The following is a 17,844-nucleotide window of genomic DNA, read 5'->3' as shown; positions in this document are numbered from 1 at the left end:
CTTGTCGTTCAGGATTTCACATATTTAGGTCAATGCATTGTACTACGATTGGTAATGAAGTGTGCACGGGATTACTGAATCACAGATTGCACCCGAAAAACATTGCTGCTAGATCAGTTACGCCTTACTTTACCAGTACTGACAAACTGGCAAGTTGCCACATTGGCACCCCAGGTGTCTCTCCCGATGTGGTCACACGAAAATCACTGTAGACTCCAGACCCATTCTTGACCCAAGTTGACATTTGGCACATTTATGTTGGATATATGGGGCTACCGTGGTATCTAATTTCAAGGATATCAAATGGGCACTTTCTGAGATATCACACTGATCCAAAATTTTCTCGCGACTTCCCGGAAAATGATATTTGATTTTCAAATAAATGTTCCTGACATATCTTATAGCCTATTCTTTTCTCTTCAAAATGGTATATTATTTTTCTCTCTAGCTCAATATTTACGGGAGATATGACCAATTGAGACTAACAAGGTTCTATAAAAAAACATCAAATTTGTCCATTTTTTTACCACAATGTACTCTGAAGCTACAGGGGATACAGAGCTAAAATTTGGTGAATGATCATCTCTCATAAGGTCCTATATGTACATCAAGTTTCATCAGATTCTGAGACGACGTTTTTTTTTTTTTTTTCCCTGAAAATTTGGTTGAATTCACATGGAATGGCTCTAATTAAATCTATGGTGTCTCTATTAAATCTATATGCATTAAATAATACTTCCAGTTATCACGTACAGACATATAATGCAATATAAATAGAACAATTTTAAGATAATCTAAACCTTTCATTAATTCAACACCCCTCTCTTTTAAGAAATTGTCGGATTAGCGTATTTTTAAGTTCCTCGAAATGATTGCAAATATATATGAGGTGTTCCGGGTAGTACGGGTGAACTCTTAACATATTGAGTGAATGTTGAGTTTGTCCTAACTACCCGGAACACCTCATATAATGCAGGGCCTTAGAGGTAAGTAATTACAATCTAGAGTATACAGGATGAATCTGATGCCCTGAGGTTTATCACTGGCAAAGTCTGAGATCTGCAGTGATGAACCTTCAAACTCCTTGAGCTATTAAGTTGATGATGATATAAACTGATACCTATTACCCACGAGAAGCACTGGATGGTCCGTTATCAACATGCAATTGGATGAAATGTAGTCAATATATCGATTCCCTTTATTAAAAGCAGACTTTCAGTTAGTCTCACAACGTAGTGCTTTACGACAAAACAACTAACTAACTAACTCTATGGCCTATGGAACACGGAGGGTTAATGCCGCGTTCACAACATCTCTCCATTGACTTCTGTCCTTAGTCGACTGGATTCAGTTTCTACTTTAATTCCTATCTCTGCGAGATCCATCTTAATATTGTCCCCCCCCCCCCAATCTGCGCCTTGGTCTTCCTAATGATCGTTTTCCGATTGGTCTTCCAGTCAAGACTTTAAAAGCGTTCCTACTTTCTTCCATCCTGGCTACATGACCTGCTCATCTGAGCCTCCTAGATTTGATGACCCTAACAATGTCTGGTAAACAGTATAAATTATGTAGTTCCTCGTTATGAAGTTTCCATCATTCCCCATTCCCGTTTCTCTTGGGTCCGAATATTCGTCTCCGGATGCTATTATCAAATACCTTCAGTCTACGTTCTTCCCTCAGAGTAAGCGTTGCAACTATACACAACAACAGGCATGATTATCGTTATATATATCTTAAGCTTCAAATTCCTCGACAGAATTCGCGAAGACAAAAGATTTTGAACTGAATAATAACACGAATTCCCTGCTTTTAGTCGAAATTTAATTTCTTCGTGAATGACAAATCAACTGTCTGTCAATCAAAATTAAATCAAATTTCATAAATAAAACTTACTATAAAAATATCTCTGTCAAAATTCTTTTGGTTTACGATCACACACAATCCTGGTTTGTTTCCATTCACAGTATTATATTGAGCCAATGCTCCACGCAAAGCAGGACGTCCTTTGTCATTTGTTTTTGTCATTTCTTCTAAAACCAATGTCAGGGCACTGAATCCCATGTTTTTTAAATGTTGAATAATAGGATTTAACTGAATGTTTCCCGACAATGAAATAAGCTTAATATTATGCCAGTACAGCAGATTCATTTCCAACTGCTTATTTTTCCAATAGTGAACATCATTGTTGCTGGTAGAAGATAAGTCGTTGCAAACAAGCTCCAGCAACTTGCTCGTGTCACTCTTCGTTAGTGATTCACTTATGATGTACAAAGCCTTTTTCACTGGGTTAATATATTTAGCTTTGTCCGGGGCATCACAATTCAAGAAACTTCTTAATCTTTGGTCTTTATGGTCATAACCGAGCTTCTTAACCTCTCGGTTATTCTGAATTATAAGAAGTGCCTCTAACAACATTTTTTCCCACTGTTTGGGCTTTTCCTCGCTATACCAGTGCCATAGGAGGTCATTCTTACATGAATCTCCCCAAAAGGTTTTCAACGAACGATAAGCTTTATTGTCATTCTTGTAGAGTAAAAACACAAGAGAAACTTTATCCATATCACTTAATCTACTCGCTATGTCACGAAGTTTGGCTAAAACTTGTGCCTCATTACTGTTAAGGGATGCAAATGAATCCACATGATATGCACTGTTATTCATTGTTGTATTTTCAAGTGTGTGTCTTGATAACTTGAAGAATCAGAACATGCAGCCCTGTAACGAAAATGAGAAAAGCATTAGTACATATTTTCACAATCAGAGAACAATTAACAAACTGATACATTTCGTACATTCCGTGCAGCAATAATAAAGTTTATTTAATAAATAAATAAATAAACTATGTTAAATTTTAGGTAGTAATAAAAATAGCATGAGTACAGCTAGAAAGAAACACATTCACTTGAAGTAACGAGGCTACAACATTTCGTTTCTCAGCAAGAACGCAAATAGAAATAGGACCTAACGTTATGATAAAAACAGGCACTTGAACCTAATTCCTTTAAAAGTTGCCTGTTAAACTGCTCTTTTCTCTAAAGTATTCGATTAATATTTCTTTTCCGTATTTTTGTGTTACTAAGTGCATGTACTAACTACATGCTGTTAGCTGTTGTACCAAGCAGTCTAAAATATAGTAAGCCCTTTGCACACGAGATGGCGTTACTGTAGTGTTGTTATATGCCCCAATTTCCGAGATCATACCGGAATTGACATCTGCGTCCCGGCGTCAAGAAAATACATTCTGGGAAACGCATAAATCTCTGATTCTCGGCAAACAAGAGAAAAATATTTTTTCTTAACTTCTTTCTTTTCTTTTTTCTTTAATAATTTCACTTTATGGATATAGAAACACAAAAACACAGGAAACACAAAAGGGTGAAATAAACTAACAAATCCATACCAATATTTATTATATTGTCAGTATTTCTCTTTGCATTCGTCTCGAGATCAGAAATTGACATTTAAAGTTTGTTTTATGTTATAATAGCACCTTCCACGGATTTCCTTTGAATTTCTGGAGCCGCTGTGTCTGATAAGTATACACATGTTTACGTTTAGAAGATTGAAACAGCAAACACCTTGATTAGATTTCCAATGATATCGGAAATGCAAAAATTGAAAACATTCAAAAACTTTGATAAAAAGAAAACTAGGAGAGAGAAATTTAATACTTTGTGTTGTCACATGTTCTACAACGAACTTGTATTTTACCTTTATTTATTTATTTATTTCAGCAGTTCTGTAGTCAGTAGGTGCGGAATGGTGATTGTTAACATAGTTATAAGTGTTGTTCCCTGGAGTCTGTAGCGTGAGAGTCCTATGAGTAATAACTAAATAATGTTTGTATTCGTTCATTTATATCAATACATCGCGTTTTCTGAGGTTAAATACTTTTATCTTTCTTACATCAGCGCAAGGAAGTGAATAATGTAACTCTGACCCTTTCATTTCGCGTATTTCAAAGATGAAAGGATATGTCTCGCGGTTTCACTTTCGAAATATAGCATCCCTACTTTCCTGCCCCAAATGTCAGGACATTCGAATCAAAGTGGGTCAGTTCCCAACGTCATTTGATAGATGATGGTTGAGGCTAATAGTTGTGGAAAACAGTGTAGCAATTATTATAATCACACATAAGGTACTGCACCGTGAAACCGAGTTAACTTTCAGCAAAACTGTGCTACATTTTTACAATTTTGTTTCGATAAAGGTGTAAATGCTACGCAGGTCTATAAAGAAATTTGTGCTGTTTATGGGCAAGATACATTATTAAAAGTAACAGTCAAAAGTTGGTTCAGTCGTTTTTGTTCTGGAAATTTCGAAGTCCTAGGTTTTCCTTATAGTCGGCAACCAATCACAGCAAAAATGGACAAGAGATGAGCAGAGCAGAGTGAAAAGGGAATGAACTGAATCAAATAAAACGCGGTGTCTATGTTACGTCACTGTTGCCAGAATCAAGGTTCAATGCAGGTTTGTATTTATGAATAAAAAACGATTCTTTATTTTTTTATTTTTTTTTTTTTTGGTTGGTTTTTGTTTTTGCTGAACCTATTACCTTAACCTGTTTTATATTGTGTGAATGTTGTTTTAAATGAAGCGCCAAACCCCCAACACGCCTTCTTGGGACTTTTTTTTTAATTGTCTAACGTGTATCTTAACACGCGTGTTAATATTGCGTTTCGTTTGGACGCGGTAAATACCTGGCTTATTTAATGGATCAACAAAATAGCTTTTAAATCCAGTGAGATATTTTTGTAGACTTTTGGGGTGAATACTTGAGGCAGATATGTTATGCTTTGCAAGTATACGTTGAATTTTTGTTGATAGTTGTGGAAAATAAGGAATTACCGTTGTGGAAAATAAGGTTTTTGACTCTTTGGAAGTTACCGTTTTGGGGACTTGCAACGATCTACGTGTTTGATTAAACCATTTTTGTAAAATACATAGCTTATAACCGTTTTCTTGTCCTATTTTATATAAAAACTGTATTTCTTCATTGAGATCTTTTTGACGGTCACAAATTAATAATGCTCTGCGAAAGAAATTCTTCCAAATATTGGCCTTGCACAGTGGCGGATGAGCTGACTGTTGATGTATGTAAGTAGTGCCTGCATTAGGTTTTCGATATACTTTTGTTATAAATTTATTATGTGCTCGGGTAATTAATATCTAATATATTTAAATGTATCCTGCTGTAAAATAGAAGTTTCAATCAGGTTTAAAACAATATTGGACAATATTGGGGATAATGTGTTACCCATGGCTAAGCCATCATTCTGAGAGAAGTAATGATCTTCAAATTGGAATATATTGGTTGTTAAACAAACCTCAAGTAATTGTAATAAAAAATTAGTTTCATATGTAGATGTGCCATTTTGTAATAACCAGGATTTGCGCCATTTTGTATTAAACTTTTTAAAGTCATGCAAGATTCACTCTATTTCTCCAAACTTTTTAAAATGGAAAGTATTTGATTTTAATCAGTCTTTACGCAATATTGTTTACAATGCACAGATAGAGCACTAAATCAGATTATTAGGTTAAAATACCTTTTAGTAAATAGGCTCAATAATGACTGCTATCAAATGTAGATGTCTTTTAACTTTTCGTACTGACCCGTTATACGCACATATTTTACAGAACAGATTACATGTTAGACTACGAATGGAGTACAAAATTAAACTTGCACGCTTAAAAAAGAAAATCATTCGTCTAGGTGGTACTCTTGTTTTCAATAAACGCAAACCAACAAAAATAGATTCTGATTCACCTGTAGAATTATTTGTTAATCTTGCCGATATTGATATACATAAGAAATTCTATCAGATTTTCAGGTTAGGTTTAAAATTTAGTTACCTTCCGCTTTCCATTCCATTGGAGGAGATAATTTGTTCAGTAGAAAAAGCCATAGACCTTGCACCTGATATTCATTTCACGCAATCTATTAGAAATGAATGCTTGGCTAATATCAATACTTTTTTTATACTCGCACAAAAAGGTAGGTCCACATCCAAAATCCAGATATGTACAAGGGCTTATTACGCAATTTAGAAAATTTCTTAATAAACACGAAATCTGGTGTTTAAAGGCTGATAAAGGAAACCAATATGTCGTTATGTTAAAACAAAGATATGCTTCCGGTATTTTAAAAATAGCAGAAAAATGTAATTTTGTTTCATTTCCCCGTAATCCATTGCCACAGGTTATTAAGACGGTACAGTCGACAATTGATTCTTCTCCACTTTTAACTGACATCGAAAAAGATATGATTAAAATACATGCACCTAGTCTTCCCAATATTTATGGTCTTCCGAAGGTGCACAAGCCTGACATTCCCCTTCGCCCGATCATATCAGGTTTCAATCATCCAGTTTATTTACTATCTAAATGGTTATATAAAAACTTAATAGTTACAATAGTGGTTTCAAATATGTTGTGAAAAACAGTCTGGACGTTAAACAACAATTGTCATCATTTGTAAATGGCAATACCATTTTACTTCCATAGACGTTGTTGGTATGTATCCGTCCATATCACTGGAACTTACTATCAATAGCACTCGATCCTGGTTATTACAAAATGGCGCATCTACATATGAAACTAATTTTTTATTACAATTACTTGAAGTTTGTTTAACAACCAATATATTCCAATTTGAAGATCATTACTTCTCTCAGAATGATGGCTTAGCCATGGGTAACACATTATCCCCAATATTGTCCAATATTGTTTTAAATCAAATTGAAACTTCTATTTTACAGCAGGATACATTTAAATATATTAGATATTGATTACCCGAGCACATAATAAATCTATAACAAAAGTATATCGAAAACCTAAAGCAGGCACTACTTACATACATCAACAGTCAGCTCATCCGCCACTCTACAAGGCCAATATTTGGAAGAATTTCTTTCGAGGAGCATTATTAATTTGTGACCGTCAAAAAGATCTTAATGAAGAATTACAGTTTATATAAAATAGGACAAGAAAACGGTTATAAGCTATGTATTTTACAAAAATGGTTTAATCAAACACGTAGATCGTTGCAAGTCCCCAAAACGGTAACTTCCAAAGAGTCAAAAATTTGGATTGGAATTCCTTATTTTCCACAACTATCAACAAAAATTCAACGTATTCTTGCAAAGCATAACATATCTGCTTCAAGTGTTCCCCCCAAAAGTTTACAAAATCATCTCACTGGATTTAAAAGCTATTTTGTTGATCCATTAAATAAGCCAGGTATTTACCGCGTCCAAACGAAACGCAATATTAACATGTGTGTTAAGGTGCACGTTAGACAATTTAAAAAAAAGTCCCAAGAAGGCATGTTGGGTTTGGCGCTTCATTTAAAACAACATTCACACAATATAAAACAGGTTAAGGTAATAGGTTCAGCAAAAAAAAAAAAAAAAAAAAAAAAAAAAAAAAAAAGGGAAATTAACTTTATTCATAAATACAAACCTGCATTGAACCTTGATACTGGCAACACTGAACGAACATGGGTACCTACCTTTTATGCATACTTTGAATCTGGCAACAGTGACGTAACACAGACACTGCGTTCTCTTTGATTCAGTTCATTCCTTTTCCACTCTGCTGTGCTCATTTCAGAATCCATTTTGTACGTTACTTTTATTTAGTGGTATGTATTCCTTGTTTTACTCCTTTTATCTCCTTTCCCTTTTAATCCTTTTCATCTTGCCACTGGGGAAGAAACCAGCTGTGAGTTCCGAAACTCGTCAAAAATGTGTTTAAACTTTCCAAGGGAGGATTCATTGGTAAGTAGCCAATTTTTTGTTAATTTAATAAATTTTAGTTTAGTTGATCATCATCTTACAAATGTCCATCGACGGGAACGCAAGTGTAACGCTCGGAAACTGCATGAAAGGCGTCTGACAAATCAAAGTTAGTGATGCGTTGTTACATTGGACAAGGCGTGGTATATCTTTTCGGTTACGGCAAACCAAGATCCATCATATACACATACAAAGGCACGAAATGGATGCAAGTATGGAAAGAGCCTTTCCTGAAAGGATACACGGTGTTTCTCGGCTACTGTCACGGCAACTGAAGATTCGCAAGAAACATCTCCTCGAAATACCATCAGAAGAAGATCCTGGGGCCGATCTAGGAGCAAGAGAACTATCAGAAATGTACGGAAACGAGATCAACATGATCAGCATCCATCAAGATAAAGTTTCATTATATACCTCACTATCATCCCTCGCATTCCATTAGGATACGAAAAAGGCTACTGGAATACAAGCCATACCTTTCAACGAAATACCTGTAAAGTCTCCAGACTCAGTTTAATAAATCTGGACTGCTTAAAAGGCCTTTGGGCAAAAGACGTGTGAGAACTGTGAGAGGAATTGAACAAGAACTCCCCTAGTTGTTCTCCAACGTTCCCGGGCCATCGTTCGGCAACAGGGGAGACACATGGAATACTGCAGGACCTGACACATGAATTTTCGTAAATTTGGTAAGTACAATTTGATCATACATATATACGGAACAGCCTCTGTAATTTACAACATATTCCTTAGGTTCCATGCGTAATTAAGCGTACTGAAGTTTACTAATCTTCCAGTCTCAGGTCGAAGTGCCATTATAGAGAGAATACAGGAAAAGATACACAATATTTATACAGTGTCCGAAGAACCGAAAAGAAAGCTAAGCAAATGTAGATAAATGATTAGATAACAAAAACACTAGTAATACAACTGACGAAAGGTACCAACAAACTAATCATTCGTAATTGTTGAACACGATAAATTCAATAAGTTGCTGTACATTTTACGAACAGCTTATCTTCCCGCGACAGGAGCTGATATTGGTGGCTCTTTACCAAAAACGTTGTCTTCACAAGAAAAAAGTAAATGTTTAGAAAAACTTGAAAGTAAAACTTTCAGCATTGGTCTTGATGGGGAGGGAGGAGGGGAGTCAAATATTCATAAACTTATAAGGTGTGTAAATCAGAACGGCTACAAAAAAAAAAAAAAAAAAAAAAAATCACAAAAGAAAATTCCCTGACTTTCCAGAATATTTTTAGAAATTTTCCCTGATAAGACTATGTAATTAGTCAAACAGGCTCTCCCACGTTGAAAGAAAAACAAGACCACGGAAACATAACAATGATACATATACCGTACCGTATGTATATATTTATCCCTAACGAGAAAAATACATAATATAACAACAAATACAACGTATTTTATTATAAAATTACAGAACACTGTCACACTTACTTAATAAAAATTCCTACACAAACCAAAAAATTAAAAGTTTTCCCTGAAACTAGATGGTAGCTTTAATCATATGATGAAAGTTTCGTCAAATATGAAAGGAAGAAGTCCCAGTGAAATACTTATGAAAAAAAAAAAAAAGTAGATGCATGTACATAAAAGTGACTTCGGTAGCGACATATCTTTAGGAAAAAAGCAATAGTATTAAATGCGGTGATCAATTTCGTTTCTTTAAATGATTTATTTTCTCATCCATCAATATTGTGGACATATTCCCATTATTTTAATCTTATTAGCTTTAACCTCGTTTAGAATTATCTTCTTTACTTTCTTGTCTTAGGTTCCTTTTTGTTTCTTTGTCTATTCCTCTCGTCGTTGATTTATTGCCTCTGTAATACAAGTATGAGCATTTCGTGTATAAGAGATTTGCATGGATTTGCTCCAGTATAGTTTCTTAAGACCACCAGAAGCATCTACTGAAACATACACAAGTCTGCATGCTACTAAAGTACTTTTAAATTATTTGCTACACATTTCGCATTAAGTGGCCCCGCGTAGCGTAGTCGCGAACGCTCTCGCCTTCGCTGCGAGCGGTCCCGGGTTCGATTCCCAGTGTGGGCACTCGGTCTAAAAAAGTGTAAAAAGCTTTTTCATGCCAGCTATCCTGAATGAGGTGTTCCTGGGTTTTCTTCATTCACGCCAGGCATGCCGAGATGGTACCTAACACATAGGTCCCAGGCCACTTCCTTCCTTCCCTTTCCCCGGATAGTGTGCTCGCTGTGCTCTGAGACGTCATTCCTCATATGTGACGGGTTTACATGGCCATAGATGCCGAAAGCCCAGAAATATAAATGCTAACATTCCGCATTCATTGAAAATCCTCTTCCTAGATTTGAATGTCCATGAGAAAAAATCAAGACCATTTTAACAAAACTTCTTAAATCATCGTAGACAAGAATTCAAATTCTTTAGCCAAAAGTCATCTAAACGCTGACCAGTTCTAGAATACTGAATCATAATTGTCTTACAATTTGGATTCGAACAAAAAATATCACTGAGCTCATCACAACTCTATCTGCCCTATTACCACCTAACCAATTATTTTTAACTAGTTTAACTAAAAGAGACGTCATGCGATTCACTCGAACATCAGATTTTTGATTTTCCAGAAACATTAGGATCCAAACACAAAAGAGCTTTAGTCAATTTACACTTTCAGATGACTTCTCCATAAGTTTAAGAACAAATTTCTGCAGGCACTTTCCGTAATTTCGAAGAAAACTTAACTTGTTCAAACTTCTTGGTTGACATTTTGTCGGCACTGGATATACCACCAATGTCAACGTTTCTTTCACAGAAAAGTTTTCTTCGTTTTTCGCATTAACTCGTATACATGAACTCGAAGACCGAAAAAACTTCTGATTTTACACATTTTTGCATTACTTTAAAAAAAAAAAAAAAAAAAAAAAAAAAATTAACAAAAAATTGGCTACTTACCAATGAATCCTTCCTTGGAAAGTTTAAACACTTTTTTGACGTTTCGGAACTCACAGCTGGTTCCTTCCTCAGTGGCAAGGTGAAAAGGATTAAAGCGAAAAGGGGATAAAAGGAATAACACAAAGGAATACATACCACTAAAATCAAGTAACGTACAAAATGGATCCAGAAATGAGCAGAACAGAGTGAAAAAGGAATGAACTGAATCAAAGAAAACGCGATGTCTATGTTACGTCACTGTTGCCAGATTCAAAGTATGCATCAAAGGTAGGTATCCATGTTCGACCAGTATCAAGGTTCAATGCAAGTTTGTTTTTATGAATAAAGAACGATTCTTTATTTTTATTTTTTTTTTTTTTAACCTATTACCTTAATCTGTTTTATATGGTGTGAATGTTGTTTTAAATGAAGCGCCAAACCCGACATGCCTTCTCCTTGAGACTTTTTTGATTGTCTAACATGTTCTTTAACACGCGTGTTAATATTGCGTTTCGTTTGGCCAATATATGAGGAGTCACATTCGCATTGGGCGTGGTAGATACCAGACTTACTTAACGGATCAACAAAGTAGCTTTTAAATCCAGTGAGATGTTTTTGTAAACTTTTGGGTGGAATACTTGAAGCAGATATGTTATGCTTTGCAAGTATACGTTGATTTTTCGTTGATAGTTGTGGAAAATAGGGAATTCCAATCTAAGTTTTTAACTCTTTGGAAGTTACCGTTTTGGGGACTTGCAATGATCTACGTGTTTGATTAAACCATTTTTGTAAAATACACAGCTTATAACCGTTTTCTTGTCCTATTTTATATAAAATTGTATTTCTTCATTGAGATATTTTTGACGGTCACAAATTAATAATGCTCTACGAAAGAAGTTCGTCCAAATATTGGCCTTGTACAGTGGCGGATGAGCTGACTGTTGATGTACGTAAGTAATGCCTGCATTAGGTTTTCGATATACTTTTGTTATATATTTATTATGTGATCGGGTAATCAATGAGTCTAAAAATGGAAGACAGTTATCAGATTCGCGTTCAAGGGCGAACTTCAGCCTAGGATGCTGATTGTTGAATTGTTCAAATATTTGTTAAGTGTATTTTCGTCACGAACAAGTAGTAGAATGTCATCAGCATAACGGTAATATCTAATATATTTAAAACTTCTCACAGAATGATGGCCTAGCCTAGGGTAACACATTACCCCCAATATTGTCCAACATTGTTTTAAATCAGATTGAAATTTCTATTTTACGGCAAGATACTTTGTAAAGAAATGAACTGAAGAGAACGTAGGTCTGAAGTTTAATATGGAAAGATTCCTATTTCTGAAAGAAGTAATTTTAAAAATGTATGTTTAGGAACAAGCAATTTATCTTCCGACATGCTAGACACGATCTGCAAACTTTCTTATCATTCCTGACACCTTGAATGTACAGCAGTTGATACGGATAAATGTCAATGGATCTCTGAGCAACACTATTATTTTCAAGCTAACACAGGAAAAAACTGGAATGGATGTAAATGTGTCAAATGTGTCTATTGAAGGTAGTTTTAATTGGTGTTATAAATTATTATCCCTGTAAGTTCAGCCATCCTATGTCTCCAAAGATGGCTCAGATTAAATAAACTCAATGATCTACAAATTTAAGAATTAACCAAAATGTTCGATGTATGCTTATTGAATAATTTCATTACACTTGAGGACTATATCTATTCACAAAAAGAAGGATTAGCCACTGGGAAGTGTCTTATCGTTGGAACTCACAAATATAGTGTTAAACCATTTCAAGACTAACATTTTAGAAAACACTGAACTAAAATGCATTACGTGCTTTCGTTTCGCAGATGACAAAACTGAAGATCAGCTTAATCATCTAGGCAAATTAGATGGTATTCACACTAGGATAAAATTAACAATTGAAAACGAAAGCAATTTTCTTTTTTACATTATTTTTTTTACAGAAAATTCAATGAATCCCAATCTAAAGTACACAGGAAACCTTTAGCAAGCAATATATTCATAAAAAGGAATCCACGGCACTAGCGGAAGACAAAAGCTAACGTAGACTATGGTTTAACATGTTTAATAAGGATTTTAGATTGGTAACTCTTCAGGAAAATTTGAAAGAACTAATTGGAGTTTTAAAGCTAAGGTTTATCAATGGGTATAGTTCAGTTACGATGGTAATATATGAACAAAAACCACGCTATATTATAACTATGAAGGAAAATAGGTCAGGAAAAATTCGTAAACAAGACATCTCCCAGTGGGTTTCATTTCCTTTCTATCCGAGGATATCACACTAACTGAAGGAAATAGGAAAAAAATTCTTTTAAGTTCGTTTTAAGCAGGGTTGGACCCACCTGAAAAAACCCACTTTAAAACCCACCTGGCCTATTTGACCTATTTGTTAGTATATTATTGGTACAACTAAGGTGATCACATTGTAAGTGATTTTTATCAAATTTTAGACTTTCCTTGGGCGAATTAGAGGCTTTCACGTTAAGGTATACAACAACATTCAACATAACACCTTTATAAAGTTCTGAATAAATAAAAAAACTCACCAAATGAATTTAAAAAAAAAAAAAAATTAGCTTGAGATAGATATAGAACAAATTAATGTATGGATTATGCTTATAGCCTATTTGAAGCAAAATAAGCAGTTTTGTACTTTAGAAAATATTTTCCGTGAATAGTGTGCTCGTCGACTCGGCGACACCGAGGGACATTATGCTCATATGTTTGACGGGTTTAAGGTCATAGGTGCCGGTACTAATAGTGCATATGTAAATGCATTAGTAAAACTATTAGTATTATTTCTTACCTTTGATGCAAAACACATGTTTCTTCAACTAAAATTTGGTTTTCCAACAATAACGGTTTAGTTCAGTCATTAGTTGCTACTCTTCAAATAAGCATTCCGTAGAATCAACACTAGCAAAAGCGTAAAAATTCTTGTCAAATTTAAGAAGCTTAATGCTCGGGGTTCCGAAGACTATGTAACGCTTACTATTTCAAGTGCTGAGTTCAAATTTCCGTACTAGTGGAAGTTTTGATGTAAACGCCGTGAAAGAAGTGCTCGGGAAATCCCCGAGTTAAACGCAGAAGGATCGGAAATGAGTTTATTCAACAATAAAACTATTTAATTTACGCTTAAGCCTGCCATATGTCCCGTAAAAAACGGTACAGTCCCGTTTTTTCACCCGTGTCCCGCGTCCCCGTAAATTTAGTCGGGACAGGAAAATGTCCCGTATTTTAACTCCGTTCCATTTCTGCTACCAATATCAACTTATTCGAAAAGTGAAAAACAAAAAATTCTGACATTGGCTGGGAATCCTGTAATTAGTGCATGAACAGTACGCTGTTGCATGTAAGTTTCGAGGAAGTTATTACACCACCCTGTTCGACTTGATAGCGAGCGAAAGTTTAATGCTACTTTTTTCATTGCACTTGATGGAAACTCGGATACTCTCCGGGACATTAAAAATAAATAAATAAATAAATAAAAAAAAGGGGGGGAGGTTGAGTATTTCTACATTTACAAACACAGGGAAGATGACTGACCTTTTCTCCAGCAATACATTAGATAAGTTAACGAGAGTTATAACCTTTTCCAGAGGCTAGAAGCACAGAATTGTGCTTCGGTCCAGGTCTTAGAAAAATGTAAATCTGGTCCTGACAATTACACACGACATAAGGAGAAAAATTAGCTTTTCATCAGATTAAACTGACGAACGTAATTTTGGCAAATACAGCCATGTAAATAAATATTGCTAAACGCGCGAAGAATATTGAAGGTAGATTGTACCACTAATTTAAATAATTTGCATATTGTTTTCCTGTAAAGCATTTTTATAGCACATCTTAAGTTTTTAGGCATCTTCAGTCTGTACAATTAATTGCAGCGTACGAACAGAGAAAAGCAGCTGCTACTTAGTGAACTTTCGCTTATTATATTATTTAAAAAAAAAATGAAATCTTTTAGTTTTAGTCTCACGGTTATGCCTGCTATGCTCAAAGTGACGGTGATGATGAGAAATGAATGAAATGACGGAATGAAGAAAGTGGGAGGAAACGTGAAAATCCCGAGAAAACCCACGCACAAGATGTTCGTCCACCACAAAGCTCACTTGACGCAAGCTGAGATCGAACTAGGAACCCCATGCACAAAAGGTGAACGCTCTACCACTGAGCCACCGCGGCGTATTATACTTTTGTTCATAACCATACTACAGTTCATTGCATTGTGTTGGAAAGTTGAGGGAGGGGGGATCTGAGGTGTCCCGTATTCTCATGGAGAAAATATGGCAGATTTATTTACGCTTTAAGATGTTAATTTCATATAAGACATTTTGAAATATTTATTTATTTCATACAACATGAATTGTGTCTTTATTTTAAATTAATAGACCCCTTTTGGTATTCATATTTGGCGAACGTCAGTCAGGCTTCTGGATGGCTTGATCTACATTTGTTCGTTTGTCTGCCGAGCTCCTTCATGGCTATGCGGTTAGTGTACGCGTCTTCGGCATGAGATCCGGGTTGCTTTCCAGAGGGAGCTCATGTGTTTCGGATTCCACATCAATCAGTAGGTATCATCTCATATAGCCTCGCTGCTGAAAGGGATGTTAAACACAAAATCAACTCAACTCGTTTGTCTGCCTTTACCACACACACTACAGGGTACAACTTTCGGCCTTTTAAGTTAAAATTTTCAGAGTACAAGCACGAGCCACTCTAAATTTCCTGTATAGATTTTGGCAGCAGACCAACGTAAAATATCAAAATGGCGGCCATTTTTTCAAAACAGCGAGTATCCACGCTACGAAGCGCAATTTTCAGTCTTTTAAGTTGAAATTTTGACGGTGGAAGCACGAGATATGCTAAATTTGCTGTATAAATTTTATCGGCGATCGAATGTGAAATTTCAAAATGGCGGCCATTTTTTTAAACAGCATTGAGTAGAGAATTGTTGCAACTTGTGACAATGACAATCTTGAAATATACATCATATTTTAACACTTTTACCCCAAAGACATTGAAAAAAACCGATTAAACCCGAAAATACCCGAAAAACCCATATGGGCCTAGATGGGTTGGGTTTTTTTCAAAAAAGCCCGGGTTTTTTCAAACCCTGGTTTTAAGCCCCCAGAAACTTAGAGAAATCTTTAAGTCAATACAAAAAATTATTTTGTGGACACAATTAGCCTAAGTGGTATGTATCAGGCTTATTGCGCTTGTGACGCTTTCTATATTGGAATGATGACAAGAGCCACTACGAAGCACACTAGAGAGTCTCGCGAGAACAAAGAAGCTGTTTCGGGCCTATTTGAACACCTTCAAACTACAAAACATTCAGTACGAAAGGTAAAGATGTTACGTCGGGCCACCAAAAACACCGAAAGGAACGTATTTTAAAACTTATTAGGACTAAAAAACTCACTTCTAAATACCGGAAAGGGAAATCTTGAAAAGGACTGGGATACGATTATTACAAATTACATTAATAAAAACAAAATATAAGACTGATACTTTTCAAAACATACAGGAACACAAATTGCGGGTTAAATTTGTATATAAATTGGCAACAGTGTTAAATATGGGAACATTGCACATACAAGGATTTAAACTTACGCAGTGTTGGAAAACAAGGAATGCAAAAGAACACAAGACTACACATTAATAAAATATTAAAAAAAAAAGTATAGAATAGTGACATTTAGGGTTAGTATACTCACTATTACAATATTAAGAGTTTGTGCGTATTTTCACACCACTGTTTGTTATAACATAAACATATAAATTACAAGATAGAGGATATTCTTAAGTCTTAAGCCAGAAGAAGAGTAGAAGAACACTGGAAATATTTAGATTAGTTTTTGATATATATTACAAAGCGTTTCATGTGCTCAATTACCTATTTCCGACAACGAAAACTATCGCAAAAGTAAACTAATTTTCCACACCAGAAAGCGAACAGAGAACAGGCCATTTCTGAGGGAACATCATTTACACGGGTGAAAGAAGTCAATCATTGCAAATGCGTAGTTTCACGATTCTTGAAGATGCCTTACTGTTATTGATAAGCAGAAGCTTGTTACTTAAGATTTACACTTAACGTTAAATTATCAATTTAACATCCTGCAAACGAGAAAGTGGTTAGTGAGTTAATAACGTAAGAATGAAAATAATGTGAATGGGGGAGGAAACGGGAGAACTCTGAGAAAATACACTCATTTGGTATTTATTTATTTATTTATTTATTACAAAACCCACATCGCGCACCCATGATTTGAACGTGGGAACTTTACTGCCATAAGTGAGAGCTCTACCGACTAGACCACAGAATTTGTGTTTATAAGTCATGAGTATCCATCAGCAGGGTTAAAGGTGTGAATTACGCGGTCATGAGACTTTCTGCGAGCACAATTTTTCATTGAAAATGACGCAATCGAGCTTTAATTATACCATAATGATACTTTTAAGAACGGCAAAAGGTTCTGATTCTGAATTAAATTTACTCTTCAAAGCAAGTTATTTTGGTTTTGTCACAATCATTTCCGATCTTTTCAATTTTTTATTTATTTATTGATTTTTATTTATTTATTTATTTATGTTTTATTTTTTATTTATTTATTTATTTATTTATTTTGCTTTTTCATTTTTTATTTTTTAAGGGAGAATGAATTATAAATTTAGGAGAGGGATTGTATTTAAGCACTTGAGAAGGGATGAATACTTCTGGTTTAAATTAGCATCACCATGCGAAAGTATTTCACATCCACATAACACCTTAAACATGATTGATTACTTAGATAAGTCTCCTTCATTCAATGTAACACGTGAAAATGAACCGTCAGCATGAAAGTGCCTGTCTGCTTTCCTTACTTCCACCAAAACAGAAGGATTTTGGTGAAAAACAAAATAGAGAACAGCAACATATAAACATGACGAAGATCCCATTTACGGTTATTTTCAACAGTAAAGGAATGAAAACGTATGTAAGAAATGCATATCATGAAACTTTGTTACTTCCACAGTGTACTGGAAATAAATTAATAAAATTACTATTTTAGGACTATCTGAATCGCAAAT

The 17,844-nt window shown here is 35.0% G+C and overlaps 1 protein-coding gene across 2 annotated transcripts in view; it reads right to left on the bottom strand.

Annotated features, from left to right (window-relative positions):
* Positions 1 to 17,844, bottom strand: part of LOC145693562 (caspase-8-like) — a 95,393-nt gene that overhangs the window by 58,672 nt on the left and 18,877 nt on the right. The window contains exon 2 of one of the 2 annotated variants that reach the window (XM_081769653.1): positions 1,894 to 2,715. The exons of the other annotated variant lie outside the window; for it this stretch is intronic. Within the exon in view, the coding sequence (XP_081625779.1) occupies positions 1,894 to 2,661 (768 nt within the window). The 5' untranslated portion in view covers positions 2,662 to 2,715. The remainder of the gene's footprint in view (positions 1 to 1,893; positions 2,716 to 17,844) is intronic. 2 annotated transcript variants of the gene reach the window in all.

This window comes from Thermobia domestica, chromosome 8 (genome assembly GCF_964235325.1).
Source record: "Thermobia domestica chromosome 8, izTheDome1.hap1.1, whole genome shotgun sequence".
Taxonomy (NCBI): domain Eukaryota; kingdom Metazoa; phylum Arthropoda; class Insecta; order Zygentoma; family Lepismatidae; genus Thermobia; species Thermobia domestica.
The sequence above is the reverse complement of the archived record's forward strand: the minus strand, read 5'-3'. Positions and strand labels throughout refer to the sequence as shown.